At 38.8% G+C, this 17,243-nt stretch overlaps 1 protein-coding gene, 1 long non-coding RNA gene and 1 pseudogene across 11 annotated transcripts in view; 2 read left to right on the forward strand and 1 right to left on the reverse strand.

The window, feature by feature from the left end:
* Window positions 1-17,243, forward strand: part of CORIN (corin, serine peptidase) — a 261,992-nt gene that overhangs the window by 75,545 nt on the left and 169,204 nt on the right. For all 10 annotated transcript variants that reach the window (XM_058722685.1, XM_058722683.1, XM_058722680.1 and 7 more), the window contains exon 4: window positions 1,870-2,077. In XM_058722685.1, coding sequence (XP_058578668.1) covers window positions 1,870-2,077 — 208 coding nt within the window. The remainder of the gene's footprint in view (window positions 1-1,869; window positions 2,078-17,243) is intronic.
* On the reverse strand, window positions 2,373-11,166 carry LOC131507630 (uncharacterized). Its single transcript, XR_009259598.1, has 2 exons — window positions 11,042-11,166; window positions 2,373-2,613 (listed from the first exon to the last, which is right to left on the reverse strand). It is a non-coding gene; the product is annotated as an uncharacterized LOC131507630 (long non-coding RNA).
* On the forward strand, window positions 11,419-14,420 carry LOC131507628 (small ribosomal subunit protein eS4, X isoform-like; annotated as a pseudogene).

Below are 17,243 nucleotides of genomic sequence, written 5' to 3' on the forward strand. Positions count from 1 at the left end.
TTGGGCAGTTTTCAGAGAGGTTTGAAAGAGACGTGACATTAGGCAGTGTACTTAGGAGACTAGGAAGGGCAGTGAGACGATAAGTGAAGTCTCTGAGGTGACCTATGTGAAGGAAAGAAGCAGAAGAGGAGGTCTGGAATCCTTCTGTGATAGGCTGTATTTGCTCTGTATTACAGATCAAAGGGTTTGTTTGGCCATTTTGTCAGAGATGCAGTCTTATTTTTTAACATTGTTTTTATTAAAATGAAATTGGCCTTAGGTTTGGAGAGGTTTTCCCTTTATCTCTTTGACTGGGAGTTATATATCAGGAGAGATCTTTCCTTTCTTGTTGAGCTCTATTCTCTTCTTGCCTTTATCCCTCCTCAACATAATTAGAATTAATTCTCCCACTGTGTTTCCCAAACCTGAAGACTCTGGGTTCAAGTAGTAGCTTGCTTCAATAATAACCAAAATTTTAATTATCCCCTTCTTAAATGAAAAGTAATAAATCTTTATATAAACCAGTAAGAGAATACAGAATTCAAAGAGCAAAATAGAATAGTCTCCTAAAATCCCATCACCTGGATTCATATTAATATTTTTATTTATATGACACCAACCATGCAAATTTAGGGAATGAAGGAGAAAGAGAGGCTATGGAGGTGGTAGTGAGCCAATTATGGAGGAAAATGAAATCGGAGGCTCTGAGCTGCCCCTGAACTGTTAGCATGGACAAGATTGGAAACCTTTGGGTAACCATGTATTTTTAAAAATAGGATCATGGGGGGCGCCTGGGTGGCGCAGTCGGTTAAGCGTCCGACTTCAGCCAGGTCACGATCTCGCGGTCCGTGAGTTCGAGCCCCGCGTCAGGCTCTGGGCTGATGGCTCGGAGCCTGGAGCCTGTTTCCGATTCTGTGTCTCCCTCTCTCTCTGCCCCTCCCCCGTATATGCTCTGTCTCTCTCTGTCCCAAAAACAAATAAAAAACGTTGAAAAAAAATTAAAAAAAAAAAATAGGATCATGGTATGCAAATTGTTTTGGAACTTGCTATTTTTATTTAATACAAGCACCATTCTATGTGATTAAATAGTCTTCTAAAGCATCTTTCATATAGTTAAGTATTCTGTTGTTTGTTTCATAGTATTTTAAAGCAATTCCCATTGGTGAGCATTTAGGTGATTGCTATCTTTTTATTATAGGGGGCACTTGTGGGGCTCAGTCAATTAAGCGTCTGCCTCTGGCTCAGGTCATGATCTCGCAGTTCATGGGTTTGAGCCCGATGTGCTGACAGTGGAGAGCCTGCTTGGGATCCTTTCTTTCCTCTCTCTCTCTGCCTCTATCCAGCTTGTCCTCTCTCTCACAAAATAAATAAACTTTAAAAATGTTAAAAAAAATTATAAACTATGCAGAGATGAAGATCCATGTAGATAAATCCATGTTCACAACCATGATTATTTTCTTAGGATAAAAGTGTTAGAAATATTACAGTGCCAAAGGGTATGCATTTAAAACTTTTTTTTTTTTTTTGGATACATATTGTCCTGCCTAGCTGTAATCCACAACAGCATTTGCCAACTTATATCTTCAGCTGGCTGTGAGAGTGTATTTTTCTATACATTTGCCCAGGACACAGATGCTACCCCTTTGTGAATAATAGTAGCTTGATTTCATTATCATATGCATGCAGGCGCGTGCACACGCACACACGCACACACACACACACACATTTATTTGTATGTATGTGGGTGTCTAGAATCTAGAATCTAGAATCATTCTTACTTGCAGAATGTATTTTATCTTATGAACATTGTCAGTCTATCATGCCAAATGAGTTTGCAAACATATGATTCTGTCGTGCCTGCTCCTAAATATAAATATCTTGACTTCCCAGGTGCCTGTATGAACATCACCCACAGCCAGTGTCAGATGCTGCCCTACCACACCACGCTAACACCTGTCTTCTCATTTGTCAAAAACATGGAAATGGAGAAGTTCCTCAAGTTCTTCATGTACCTCCATCGCCTCAGTTGCTATCAACATATCATGCTTTTTGGCTGTAGCCTTGCCTTCCCTGAGTGCATCGGTGATGGCGATGACAGGTATTTTGGAACCAAAATCATTCAGTGATAAGAGTCAGTTGTAGCAGAAGTGACTGAGGGGGAATGAGATCATCCCAAGCTACCACCGTATATTTTTGTTAAAGGAGAAAATATCTCATGCCAGTCATAGCCAGTTGTAATTCTTTTAAACTAGATTTTTTTTTTTTTTTTGAAAACCTAGAGTAGTTTTATTTCTGGGAAGAAATTAGTCAGGATGTTAGGTTGAGGCGATCAGCTGGGATACTGAGTAGCTGTTTCAGTGAGGGTCTGGCAGAAGACAGCACACTCAAAGGGGTGACTGAAAAGAGTTTATTTAAGAGAAGATTTATGGAGGTGTGGACAGGTTAAGAGAACAAATAAATGATGAGAGGCACCAGGGTCTCATGATAGGGGGATGCAGTTCCACCACCCAGGACTTGGAAGGGGAGAAGGGCGGACAGCACCTGGAGAGAATTATAGCTGCAGGTAAGAGGTCTTCCAACAAGCCGTGCTGTGACCCGAGACAGAGGAGCACAGCCACTGCCAGCCCTTCAGCCCTGCAGGACAGAGAAGAAGAGATAAATACCCCAACCTCACTCTCCTCCCCTCTCCCCTGCCAGGACCTCCCACCAGATCAACTCACCCACAGCTATTGGGCAAGGGTGTGTTACTGATGTGAGCACAATGGATGAGATCCCAAATCTCGTCTAAATATCATCAGGTCCTAAGTGCCAAATCTCATCCTCTAAATCAGGTAAAGGTGAGACACTACGTGGTTCTTATGGTCAACACTGGAACCCGCAGCAGGTGAGGAGGGTGTGGGGTAGATGCAGAAGGACAAACAGAGACTGTCTAGTGCTCTATCAAATAAGATTGGAAAGAATTTTCTTATTTTGGGTGTGGGGAAGCATTTGTGAGTGAGCATGCTTGTGTATGTGTCTTGTAAGCTCATTTCTTTTTTTTTTTTGAGATATAAAATTGATATAAACATTATATTGTTTCAGGCATACCACATAATGGTTCAACATTTGTATATATTGCCAAATGACCACCTTAGTAAGTCTAGTTAACACTCACCACCACACAGTGGCAAATTTTCTTTTTCTTAGAATGAGAAGTTTATTTTACTTATTTTTTTAAGGTTTATTCATTTTTCAGAGACAGAGAGACAGAGAGACAAAGTGTGAATAGGGGAGGGGCAGAGAGAGAGGGAGACTGAAGCAGGTTCCAGGATCTGACCTGTCAGCACAGACCCCGATGTGGGGCTCGAACTCACAGACCACAAGATCATGACCTGAGCTGAAGTTGGACGTTTAACTGACAGAGCCACCCAGGTGCCCCTAGAATGAGAAATTTTAAAATCAACAGTCTTAGCAACTTGTAAATGTACAATAGAGTATTATTAACTATAGTCACTATGCTGTATATTACATCTCCATAAATTATTTAGTTTATAACTGGAAATTTGTACATTAATTTGACCACCTTCACCTTACTGAAATAGCATAACTTCAATATTACATTATTATATTGAAATAATTTTCAATAAGTGTAAATCAATTAAAAGTATGTTATGGAATATTTTAAATTTACTAAGTATACATCTTTAAAAATTTTTCAAAGCATGTACTAAATACAAAATTACATGGAACATCACTTGTTTTCTGAATTAAAATGTTAAGGTATCTTTGGAATAGTAATGTTAGAATGAGATGCATTTTCAAGTGTAAATAGATTCCATGTTATTTGCAGTACTTTTTTTTAATGTTTATTTTTGAGGGGGGGGAGACAGGGGGGAGGGGCAGAGAGAGAGGGAGACACAGAATCTGAGGCAGGCTGCAGGCTCTGGGCTGTCAGCACAGAGCCCCATGCAGGGCTTGAGCTCACAGACCGCGAGATCATGACCTGAACTGACGTCAGATGCTTAAGACTGAGCCACCCAGGCGCCCCTATTTGTACTAATTTAATTAGTGTATAAAATGTGTTTGGAACAGGACACAGGCATTTATTGTTTTAACTGGAAAATGCCTGAATGGCCACAGAATAAAATCTGGGTAAAACAGAAACAGTAGATTATTGTAGAAATAAGTAAAGAGCTATGATCAGATACTGTGTTCAGGAAAACATTTCACTCGAAAGAACCCTATGCAGAGCAGGCTTTCATGGTGACAAGAGTGAAGCAGTGGGAGTGTGATATGATGGTTGGATTAGTCTTCTAGAGCTGCCATAATAAATTACTACAAGCTGAATGGCTTACACATTTGTTCTCTCACAGTTCTAGAAACGAGAAGTCTAAAATCTGACAGGGCCATGCTCCCTCTGGAGATTCTGAGGGGGGCAGGGGACATTGTCTCCCTTTGTCAGCTTCTGGTAGTTTCAGGCTTTCCTTGACCTGTGGCCACATCACTCTACTCTCTGCCTCCATTTTCACATAGCCTTCTCTGTGTGTCCCTCTTCTCTTATGAGGACACTTGTCATTGGTTTAGGTAGCCCAAGAGGGTCTCATCATCTCAAGGTTCTAATTACACCCACAAAGACCTTTTATCCAAATAAGGCAACGTTCACAGGTTCCAGAAGTTAGGACGTGGACACATCATTTTGGGACCGTCCATTCAACACACTGCAGCCGGTGAGGAAGCAGGGCACAAAGCCACACGTCTCAGCCTTGTCTTGTACGTAGATAAAACAATGAAAGAGAGTGCATTCAGAGTCCTGGAGACTCTGAATTCCCTTTGGTCATCCTTATTGTAACTCAGCCTCCACTCTCACTTTAATCAACTGTAAAATTTTAGTGATGCTACTCATAGCCTTCCGGGCACTTTTAGGTAAAATTTGTTTCTCTTCTGACCTGGTTCATCCTGAGAAATGCTCTAATATAAGTGTTTTCCATTTTCTGTTATAATGGATAATTATTTATAGTCAATTTTCAGGTATACTTTGGAGACTTATCCTATTTTTTATTATTACATTTATTATTATACTTAACTTTATAATTACACTTTCAGACCAGTGCTTCCTGCTGTCATTTGGTGTGTGCATAGACCCAGCGAGCTAGATTTAATAAGCAAAACAAGTTAGTAAAGGTAAAATGTATTTTAGAAAATAGTTCAAACATTTTTCTTCTTTTTCACATAATATCATCCATTATACTAATTTTTTCTACTGTTCAAATAATGGAGCATTGCTTATATTCTATTATAGACAAAATAGCTATTTGGTAATATTTAAAATTTAGTTTAAAAAGATCTAGTGGGATATATAAATAGTATAGTTTTTAACCTGCCCCCTCAGATGCTCATTAACTACATATATAACAATATATATATTATTAATATAACTTTAATAATTTCTATTTACACCAGGATTGCTATGAATAAACATGTGTATCATATACTATAACACAGGCTAATTGAAGTTGTGTATAATTTCTATGGATTCAGTGACATATATCTCAAACTATAGAGATTTCGCTGATAAGCCATTTGGGTAGTCATAAAAATACGAGTTAGAAGGACTGGCTTAAAAATATCAGCAAGTAACTAGAGAGAAATTCACAATTTCTGGGCCAGGAGAATAACAGTTGTTTCTGGATGGCTTTTTGATACACAAGATACAATTAAGGTGTCTGGAAGAGAAACCATCCACATGCTTCCTATGTGTAACTATCTCTCATTCCAACCTTGTTTAAATAATCGGCCTATAACATTATCAAAGCTGTAGGGAAGTCAGTTTGCCTTGGAAGGTCCAGCTTTGCTTGTAGAAGACACCCAGGAGACCTGCTGATGTGGGATGATGGTCACTCCACTCACATCTTCTAATACTTCGTAGAGAAACTCTGTGTTCATGGAATGAGTCCTTAACATTAAAAACTGGGCATGCTTGCTATTGATTCTTTTCCCCCTCTGGAGTATTAATTTGTCACTAGGTCCTTTGCAGAAATTCTTAATATCTGTGATGAAATAATTTTTATCTAGTTGGATTAGTTGAGATTAAAGATTATATCTCAAACCTAGGACTACAGGACAGTTTTCTGTAGTGTACTCAGTCCCTGTAGGATTGTGGTAAGGATCAAATGAATTTCCTTGAATGAGGTTCCTCAAAAGAACTATTATGCTTTTTCCCAAAAAACTATGTTTGCTGGAAGTTAGAAAATTTAATCTGGTAACTACAGAGAAAGCACTTAAAGTTTGGGGGCAGATGAACACTGACTCAATCTGTAGCTCTGTCAATTGCCAGTTAAAGGGCCTTGGACATATTAGTCTTGTGAACCCATGGTTTACTCATTTCTATGATGAGGGTGATTATACCCCCTTTATAGGCTGTGTTTGTGTGTATTCGACAGAATGATTTATGCAAAGTGCCCATACATGGTTTCTCCTACCGGTGCACAGTAACTTCTCCATAAATAATAACTTAGTATTATTGATATGGTAGTCCAAGATGATATGTGATTTTCTGGGAGTATATAAACTTCATTACCTCCTTTAGAGATGCAAGATTTGCAATTTTTTTTTCTCATTCTTCTCACCTTCTAAACCTGATTAGTGATATTGAGCATCATTTCATGTGTCTGTTGGACATCTATATGTCTTCCTTGGGAAAATATCCATCAGGTCCTCTGCCCATTTTTTAATTGGATTTTTTTTTTTTTTGGTGTTCAGTTGTGTAAGTTCTTTATGTATTTTGGATATTAACCCCTTATCTGATGTATTATTCGCAAATATCTTCTCCCATTCAGTAAGTTTCCTTTTTGTTTTGTAGATGGTTTCTGTCACCGTGCAAAAGATTTTTATTTTAGTGTGGCTTCAATAGTTTAATTTTGCACTCATTTCCCTTGCCTCAGGAGACATATCAAGGAAAATGTTTATATGGCTGATATTGGAGAAATTACTATGTTTCCTTCTAGGAATTTTATGGTTTCAGATCTCATATTTAGGTCTTTAATCCATTTTGGGTTTATTTTTGTGTATAGTGTAAGAAAGTGGTCTAGTTTCATTCTTTTGCATTTATCTGTCCTGTATTCCCAACAGTATTTGTTGAAGAGACTTTTCTCCATTATATATTCTTGCCTCCTTTGTCGTAAATCAATTGACCATAAAATTGTGGGTTTATTTCTAGACTCTCTGCGTCTATTCTTTGTGCTGGTGCTGTACTGTTTTGGTTACTGAAGCTTTGTAATAATTCGTGAGGTCTGGGATTGTGATACCTCCGCTTTGTTCTCATTTCTCAAGATTTCTTTGGCTATTTGAGGTCTTCTGTGGGTCCACGTAAATTTTAGTATCATTTGTTCTGGCTCTGTGAAAAATGTCTTGGTATTTTGATAGAGACTGTATTGAATCTCTAGATCGCTTTGAGGGGTATGGACATTTTAACAATATTAATTCTTCCACCTATCGGTGTGAAACATTGTTCCATTTGCTGGTGTTGTCTTCAGTTCTTTCATCAATGTTTTATAGTTTTCAGAGTACAAGTCTTTCACCTCCTTGGTTAAATTTATTCCTAAGTATTTTATTGTTTTCGGTGCAATTATAAATGGAATTGTTTTCTTAATTTCTCTTTCTGCTATTTTGTTATTAATGTATAGCAATATGGCTGATTTCTGAGGGCTAATTTTGTATCCTTCAACTTTTCTGACTTGACTTATTACTTGTAATAGTTTTTTGGTGGACTCTTTAGGATTTTCTGTATATAGTACCAGGTCATCTGCAGATAGCAACAGTTTAACTTCTACCTTGCCAATATGGATGCTTCTTATTTCTTTTTCTTTTCTGATTGCTGTGGCTAGGATTTCCAGTATTACGTTCAATAATAGTAGTGAGGGTGGATATCTTTTGTCTTGTTCTTGATCTTGTAGGAAAAACTCTCAGTTTTTTTTTAATCATTGAATATGTTGTTGGCTGTGGGTTTTTTATATATGCCCTTTATTATGTTGAAGTATGTTGATTACTGGAATGATTAAAAAAATATTTGCTATACTAGAATTATAAAGCCTCTCCCTCATCACCAAATTTATACTCACAATTCCTACTACTGCACATCATTATATTGCTAACACCATTTCTGAGTTAAATTTTACTGATAATGTTTCAATAAGAGATTAAAACTTGTCTGCTTCTAATGTAATTTTGGAGAGCTTACTGTATTCTTAAATGTGTTATTTTAGAAGACAGCATGGGCCAATCTCCTATGTAAATGCAACCCTGAAGTCATCTTGAAAGCTATTAGAAAATATAATTTGCTTTAAAACCATTTTTGGGGGGCTCCTGGGTGGCTCAGTCAGTTGAGCATCTGACTCTTGGTTTTGGCTCAAGTCATAGACCTAGGGTTGTGAGATCAAGCTCCAGATCAGGTTCTGTGCTGACAGTGTGGAGCCTGCTTGGGATTATCTCTCCCCCCTCCTCTCTCTGCCACTTCCCCACTCTCTCTCTCTGTCTCTCAAAACAAATAAATAGACTTAACATTTTTTTGAAGTATTCATAAATTATATAAAGTCAGCATAAGCTTATTGTATTAATTTTTTCTAAGTAGAAAGTAATTGCATACTGCTAATTTATTTTATTAAAGATTTTTTCTATGTCCCAAGAACTCTATTATGTCACATTTGGGAATAAATGGAAATATTACAGATTAACATTTTTTAATAATTATAATTTTAAAATTTTATATAGGTCAGTAGTCAAATAAATAAAGATAAACTTTTTTGCTATTACCAAGTAAATATTCTGAAAGCCATTTGCCACTTGCTTCCCTGATTGTATCAACTAACTTGGAAGCAGCAGTCTTTTCAGCCATACCAGTGTTGACTACATGGCTGTTCAGATGGTCAATTGTGTCTGTTTGCTTTCCAACCTCAGGCAACACAGTTGATGTTGTCTGCTTTTCAGCATTAGACATAAAAGATTAAATGGTAAGTAAGTTTCCATTTTATGAGCCAAAATGGCCCCAAATGTGGGTGAGATATAGTCAAATAACTCATATTATTTTTATTTTACAAAGACATAAAGCTAGACAATCCGGCCATGATAGCTCGGCTCTTTGTGATTGTGTCCTGTCACATCACTGATGGTGTCTCAAGCACACATATTTTATGAAGCTCAGTGGAATCATTTGTTTACTTTTCTCCCCAAAAGCTCATTGGTATTACGTGGCTGTGACTAGAATTTAGATTTAATCTTTTTGATTCAATTCATTTGAAGATCCACATGTAAGGCGTCATTTCATGAGGTACAAAAATCAAAACAGCTGCAAAAATAATTTAACAATTGCAAGTTTCTTGTGTGATTCGTTAATCCTCTATTCCATGGGCCCTGGTAAATATGCCAAGTATTAATGAGAATCAGGATCGTGTCAGTTAGAAGTTGAGTGGAATTTTATATTCCTTTTCAGGGGTGGTTGTGTGGTTTTACATTATTCACACTCATCTTAATTCAAGCTGTGTTTATCTGTTAGTATTTCCTTGTTCTTCTATTTTAAGGGCGACCCCCTACTGCTGGCATATTAACAAGACACTTAATCTGTAGAGTTTTCATCCTTAGCAATTTTATTAACATTTTAAGAGCATTTTCCTCTTATACGAGAATTATTTCGAGATTGAACAGCACGTGTAAAATTTGCTGACCTAATGGGGAGGAAATCATATGAGCAAGACCGGCATGAGTTCTTGTATAATCTGTAGTTGGGAGTTAGGTAGTTATGGTTTGCCCCCAACTTTGGTACTGACAGCTTTATTCCAAGCAGGACACTGAATTATCCCCTGCATGTGACTCATTTGTTTTTTCAAAAAATATTTGCTGACTGTACATACTGGGTATATAGCCGCAAACAAAATAGATCCTTGACCTCACGGGACTTTTATTACAGTGAAGGGAAATAAGCAATAAGCAAATAAATAGATAATAAAAAAAATTAAAATAAATAAATAAATAGATAGTAGTATATCACATAGTGAAAAGTGCGATGGAAAAAAATTCCAGCAAGGAATTGGAGAGCTTTGGGAGAATGGGCTTTGGTGGCAAGATGTGTAATTTTAAGCAGAGCCTTGTTTAGGAGAACTTCACTGAGATCTGTGAGGATATGAGAATCTAGGAGATGAGGGAGACCTGGACATCTGTTGGTGTTTCCAATTTATTTATGCCTTTAGCAAGCATTTGTTGGCACCTACAATGTGCCAGGTGCATAGTTTGATGTTGGGGATGTGGAAATGAATAAAATACAGTTCTGCCTTCAAGGAACTCAGCATAATAGGGGACCAGACATGAAAACAATCAAATTGTACAATGCGATCAGTTCACAAAGTGTGGGGGTTACAGACAGACAAAGGAAGCCCTCTTTCCATCCTGCATTGTTAGAGAAGGCTTCTCCCAGGAAGGAAGCAACGGCTGAATTGGTTTTGCAGGATAAATAGAAGTTTGCCATGTGGACAAGGTAGAAAAAGAAGACGTTTCAGGTAGAGCAACTGTCTAGATCTAGGATATATTAGGGGAACTACAACTAGTTCAATTTTGCTAGGATATAAAGTGGGGAGGGGCGCCTGGGTGGCTCAGTCGGTTAAGCGTCGGACTTCAGCTCAGGTCACGATCTCTCGGTCCGTGAGTTCGAGCCCCGCATCAGGCTCTGGGCTGATGGCTCAGAGCCTGGAGCCTGCTTCCGGTTCTGTGTCTCCCTCTCTCTCTGCCCCTCCCCCGTTCATGCTCTGTCTCTCTCTGTCTCAAAAATAAATAAACGTTTAAAAAAAAAAAAGGATATAAAGTGGGGAGAGAACAAACATATTTTAGGGAATTTTAAGAAGTAGAATTAATAGCACATAGTGATTAGTTGCATATGAATGGTGAGGTTGAGGGTGAAGCAAAGGCTTTTGGGCTTGCAGACTTAGGTGGACAGTATTACCACCAAGAAAACCATGTATATCAAGGGAGAAGTCGTGGCTGTGGTGGGGGGGGGGGGGGGTTAGTGGATAGTGAGTTAATATTGGCGTAATGTCTTTACCTGGTTCGAGAAGTGCATGATAGTACTTTTCCTTTCAGAGGAGATAAGAGCATTTTCTCTTCTGTAAGAGATGACATGATTGATATTTTCATCTAGTGGTTTGCTGGTAAATTGGCTCCCTGAACCAAAAAACGAAACAAAACAATCATTCGTGGCACTGGCTGATTTTTGTGGTATAGATACTCCCAGATTTCAAGCTAATAATAGTTTAACAATCTAATCACACACCACATTGTGTTTTATCCCTTGAAAAGTGTTTGCTGAGCTCCCACTAGATACAGGGCACACAGCAGCATGCTGGCTATTTCTCATTTACCACTTCTTTTTTTTTTTTTTTTTTTTTAAATTTACTTATTTATTTGCAGAGAGAGCACGTGTAGGAGAGAAAGTCCCAAGCAGGCTCCATGCTGTCAGCACAGAGCCTGAAGCAGGACTCAATCTCATGAACTTTGAGATTATGACCTGAGCCAAAATCAAGAGTTGGACACTTAACAGACTGAGCCACCCTGGCTCTCCCCTCTCATTTGCTTCTCGATGTCCACTTGCCACCATCCTCCACTTCACTCTTGTCCCCAGGGGGCTTTGAATCATGCTACTTTCTCCCTTGCTGTGGGGCTCAGCCAGCAGGAGCCACCAACAGGACTTCAGCATATGGGAAGAGTCAGGGTGTATAGTAATCCCGTACTTCTTTCTTTGCCAGATTGCATGGTTGGCTTGCATTCCACCACGAGAATCTGTGGCTGGTACAGGAAGCCTTCTCCATATGGCTTTCTCTAAGTTCCAATGACTGCTCCTTCCCTTGTTCCTTAAGACTGGGATGCTAACAGTAACCTGTCCCAGCATACTGTACTACCCCTTGTTGATTTTTCTAAACCCTGCCAGAACCTTTGTTAAGTGGCTCTTTCACTAAACGCTCTGCAGTGATCCTACTTGCTTTCCCTCTGGAACCGTGGCTATTTCAAAGGAAAAATAAGACAGACATAGTCTTTTGTTTTTAAAGAGCTTCAGACCAATGTGACCAAAAAACATCCTGACATTTCCCATTATTTCTCCTCTGATGTGGGACAATGACATAAAACATTCTCTTGTGCACTTTTCCATCTGCATAGCTAGAGAAGCTGGGAACCAAGGAAACCTCTTTCCTACCTCTGTCATACCCCGTCTAAGCCATACCTCTTATGAGGTCTCTTGAGGCCAATAGAATGTGCTGGCATAGGAGGCTGATGTGGTTGGTTCATCAAAGAGAGAACAAGCCATCTGTTGTTTTTGTGTTTTCCAGCAGTGGTGATGAAATCATGCTCCTGTGTCATTTGTAGGTTTACTCCTATGTTACTTACCTGTGGCTCACGTCTGTGAGAAGAGACCCACTAGGTGATGCATTTTGGAGCCCTGGCTGGAGTCATACTATCTGACTATGAGAACTCTTTTTTTTTAGTTTTCATGTTCCTCACAATGTAAAAGGAGGAAATAGGAGCCAATTATCTTGTAAGACATTTCCAGCATTAACATTCTTTTCATGCTAAGGTCTGCAGCTCTGAGAGCTGCCTGTGACGAGGACTTTGTGAGCATTGTTGACGGAATAGCTCACCCTAACAGAAAATTTAGGAATATGGTTTTCAAAAATGACTGTATGAGTCTCATCAATGAGTGGCACATCTAACTCAGTAGCAGTTTCTGACCAAGCGATATATCAAAGAAAAGTATATTATTTACATACTACTGCATAACAAATTACCACAAATCTAGCAGCTTAAAACAACGCACACCGAACTCTTTTCATGCTTAGCACAGCCATGGCTCATGGTCCCAAGAAGCATTGAAAGCATGTAGCAGCTCCAAAGCATTGGATGCTGGATAAATTGACCAGTATATTTGCCCCTCGCCCATCTACTGGTCCCCATAAACTGAGAGAATGTCTCCCTCTTATTATTTTCCTAAGGAACAGACTTAAGTATGCCCTAACAGGAGATGAAGTAAAGAAGATCTGTACTCAGTGTTTTATGAAGATTGATGGCAAGGTCTGAAGTGATATAACCTCCCCTGATGTTTTTATGGATGTCATCAGCATTGACAAGGCTGGGGAGAATTTCTGTCTAAATTCTCCTTGGTTTTAAAGAGCTTCAGAACAATGTGACCAAAAAATACCCTGACATATCCCATTATTTCTCTTCTGATGTGGGACAAGGGTGACACAAAGGGTCGCTTTGTTGTTCATTGGATTATACCTGAGGAAGCAACATGTAGGTTATGCAAAGTGAGAAGCATGTTTTGTGGGGACAAAAGGAATCCCTCATCCGATGACCCATGATGCTTGCATCATCTGTTATCCTAATCCCCTCCTCAAGGTGAATGACCATTCAGAAACTGGAGACTGGAAAGGTGACTGCTTTCATCAAGTTTGACACTGGTAATCTATGTATGGTGACCAGAGGGTGCTAACCTGGGAAGAGTTGGTGTGATCACCAACAGAGAGAAACATCCTGATTTGCCAATGGCAACAGCTTTGCCACACGGCTGTGTCCAACATTTTTGCTATTAGCAAAGGCAATGAACCATGGATTTCTCTTCCCTGTGGAAAGTACATCCACCTCACCATTGTTGAAGAGAGAGACAAGAGACTGGCAGCCAAACAAAGCACTGGATAAAATTGTCTCTAGGTGATGTAATTAGAAATCTTTATACTTTATGGCACAAAAATAGACACTCCGATCAATGGAACAGAATAGAGAACCCAGAAATGGACCCACAAACATATGGCCAACTAATGTTTGGCAAGCAGGAAAGAATATCCAATGGAATAAAGACAGTCTCTTCAGCAAGTGGTGCTGGGAAAACTGGACAGCGACATGCAGAAGAATGAACCTGGACCACTTTCTTACACCATACACAATAACAAACTCAAAATGGATGAAAGACCTCAATGTAAGACAGGAAGCCATCAAAATCCTCGAGGATACAGCAGGCACAAACCTCTTTGATCTTGGCCACAGCAACTTCTTACTCAACACATCTCCGGAAGCAAGGGAAGCAAAAGCAAAAAATGAACTATTAGGACCTCATCATAATAAAAAGCTTCTGCACGGCAAAGGAAACAATCAGTAAAACTAAAAGGCAACCGACAGAATGGGAGAAGATATTTGCAAATGACATATCAGATGAAGGATTAGTATCCAAAATCTATAAAGAACTTATCAAACTCAACACCCAAAAAACAAATAATCCAGTGAAGAAATGGACAAAAGACATGAATAGACACTTCTCCAGAGAAGACATCCAGATGGCCAACCGACACATGAAAAAGTGCTCCACATCACTCATCATCAGGGAAATACAAATTGAAACCACAAAGAGATACCACCTTACACCTGTCAGAATGGCTCACATTAACAACTCAGGCAACAATAGATGTTGGCAAGGATGCAGAGAAAGAGGATCTCTTTTGCATTGTTGGTGGGAATGCAAGCTGGTGCAACCACTCTGGAAAACAGTATGGAGGTTCCTCAAAAAATTAAAAATAGAACTACCCTATGACCCAGCAATTGCACTACTATGTATTTATCCAAGGGATACAGGTGTGCTGTTTTGAAGGACACATGCACCCCCATGTTTATAGCAGCACTATCAACAATAACCAAAGAATGGAAAGAGCCCAAATGTCCATCGATGGATGAATGGATAAAGAAATGTCCATCGATGGATGAATGGATAAAGAAGATGTGGTATGTGTATATATATATATATATATATATATATATATATACATACACACACATACATACGCGTATATATACACGTGTATATATATACGTGTGTATATATACGTGTATATATACGCGTATGTATGTGTGTCTATACACAATGTCTATACACAATGGAGTATTACTCAGCCATCAAAAAGAATGAAATCTTGCCATTTGCGACTATGTGGATGGAACTGGAGGGTATTATGCTAAGTGAAATTAGTCAGAGAAAGACAAATATCATAGGACTTCAACCATATGAAGACTCTAAGACAGAACTGATGAACATAAGAGAAGGGAAGCAAAAATAATATAAAAACAAGGAAGGGGACAAACATAAGAGACTCTTTATTTTTTATTTATTTTTTATTTTTTTTTTTTCAACGTTTATTTATTTTTGGGACAGAGAGAGACAGAGCATGAACGGGGGAGGGGCAGAGAGAGAGGGAGACACAGAATCGGAAACAGGCTCCAGGTTCTGAGCCATCAGCCCAGAGCCTGACGCGGGGCTCGAACTCACGGACCGCGAGATCGTGACCTGGCTGAAGTCGGACGCTTAACCGACTGCGCCACCCAGGCGCCCCAAGAGACTCTTAAATATGGAGAACAAACAGAGGGTTACTGAAGGGGTTGTGGGAGGGGGGATGGGCTAAATTGGTAAGGGGCATTAAGGAATCTACTCCTGAAATCATTGTTGCACTATATGCTAACTAATTGGGATATAAATTAAAAAAATAAAATAAAATCTACTGGAAAAAAGAAATCTTTATACTTTATTAATAATACAGCATAAATAAATAAATAAATAAAACATTACACATCTATTATCTCACAGTTTCTGGTGTCTGTAACCTGGGAATGACTTACCTGGATCCTCTGCTTTAGGGTCTGTCATATGGGTACAATCAAGGTATGGGCCAGGGCTGGGGTCTTACTTGAATCATACAATTGGAAGAATTTCAGTTCCTCAACGGTTATTGGACTGATGACCTATTTCTAGCTGGCTGTTGACCAGAGGTCACTCTTAATTTTTTTTTTTAATGTTTATTTATTTTTGAGAGAGAGAGACAGAGCATGAGTGGGGGAGGAGCAGAGAGAGAGGGAGACAGAATCAGAAGCAGGCTCCAGGTCCTGAGCTGTCAGCACAGGGTCCAACGTGGGGCTCGAACCCACGAACCATGAGATCACAACCCGAGCCGAAGTCGGATGCTCAACCGACTGAGCCACCCAGGCACCCCCAGAGGTCACTCTTAATCTTGTCATGTGAGCCCCCCAATATGGCAACTTGCTTCACCAAATACAATAAGGAAGAGTGTGCTAGCAATAGAGAAGTCATAATCTTATGTACCGTAATGATGGAATGACTCCCAATACCTTGTATTGGTTGCAAGAGTCTCAAGGGGAGGGAGGGGCTTACACAGGCATGAATAACAGGAGGTGAGGATCATTAGGGACCATCTTAGAGTCTGCCTGTCACAGAGACTCTTTTTTTTTTTTAAATGGTAAAAGAGTTTTAAATCCTAAGCTCTTCTAATATATTGAAAGGTTGGTTTCTTTGCCAAAAATAAAGAGTGGCAACAAAATGCAATGTGAGATCTCGAATGGAGGTCTTGGGAAGATTTGAATAGAGTTCTTCGTTAAAGGTATTGTACCAATATTAATTTTCTGGTTCTGATGATTATACTGTAGTTATATAAGATGTTTGCCTTGGGGGAGCCTGGATGAAGGATATATGGAAACTTTTTGTAATATTCCTATAACTTGTCTGTAAGTCAAAAAGTAGGTCAAAGTAAAAAAATTGAAAAAATAAATGATTTGTCAAATTTAAAACCCATAGCTATATAAGCTTACTTTGTGACCTTGTTCAGGAACTTTAAAATTTATCTCTTTATCAGAACTTTTTTTTTTTTTTTTGTAAATAACATGTATAGATTTGGGGAGACATGAGATGTCGGTTAAAGGGCACAATAAAAAAAATTTAAAAAACTGTTAATAAAGCTAACAATTTTGGTAGATAAATTCACTAAAAATTATATTGGTAAAATCTCCCATTTTTATGTAAATTATTTTAGAATGTCCCTGCTCGTGAGAATAAAAGCTTCACTATCATTATATAGTGGAATTATTTATGTATTTCTTTATATGTCTTTGTTTCAACAAATAGTTACAGAGGTGATGCAACAGGTTTTCTGCTTGAACTTTAGTTGAAATGTGTTAGGGACTTGGGCACAACACCAAATGTGCTTCCCACATCAATTTAAAATAATCGCCCGTGCTAAAATAGTATTCCGATAGCCAAATCTGACTCTTCGCCTGTGCGGTGAGCTGTTTTCAGATGTCAGTCTGCTTACTGCTTGGGTATAGACACTCCTAATCCAAAATAGTGTGGCCTGTCTCACCACACTGTTCCATGTGATGAAAAGCCAAATACTTCAAGCCCTCATAGGCAGTTGGATTTCGTG

This window comes from Neofelis nebulosa, chromosome 3 (genome assembly GCF_028018385.1).
Source record: "Neofelis nebulosa isolate mNeoNeb1 chromosome 3, mNeoNeb1.pri, whole genome shotgun sequence".
NCBI lineage: Eukaryota > Metazoa > Chordata > Mammalia > Carnivora > Felidae > Neofelis > Neofelis nebulosa.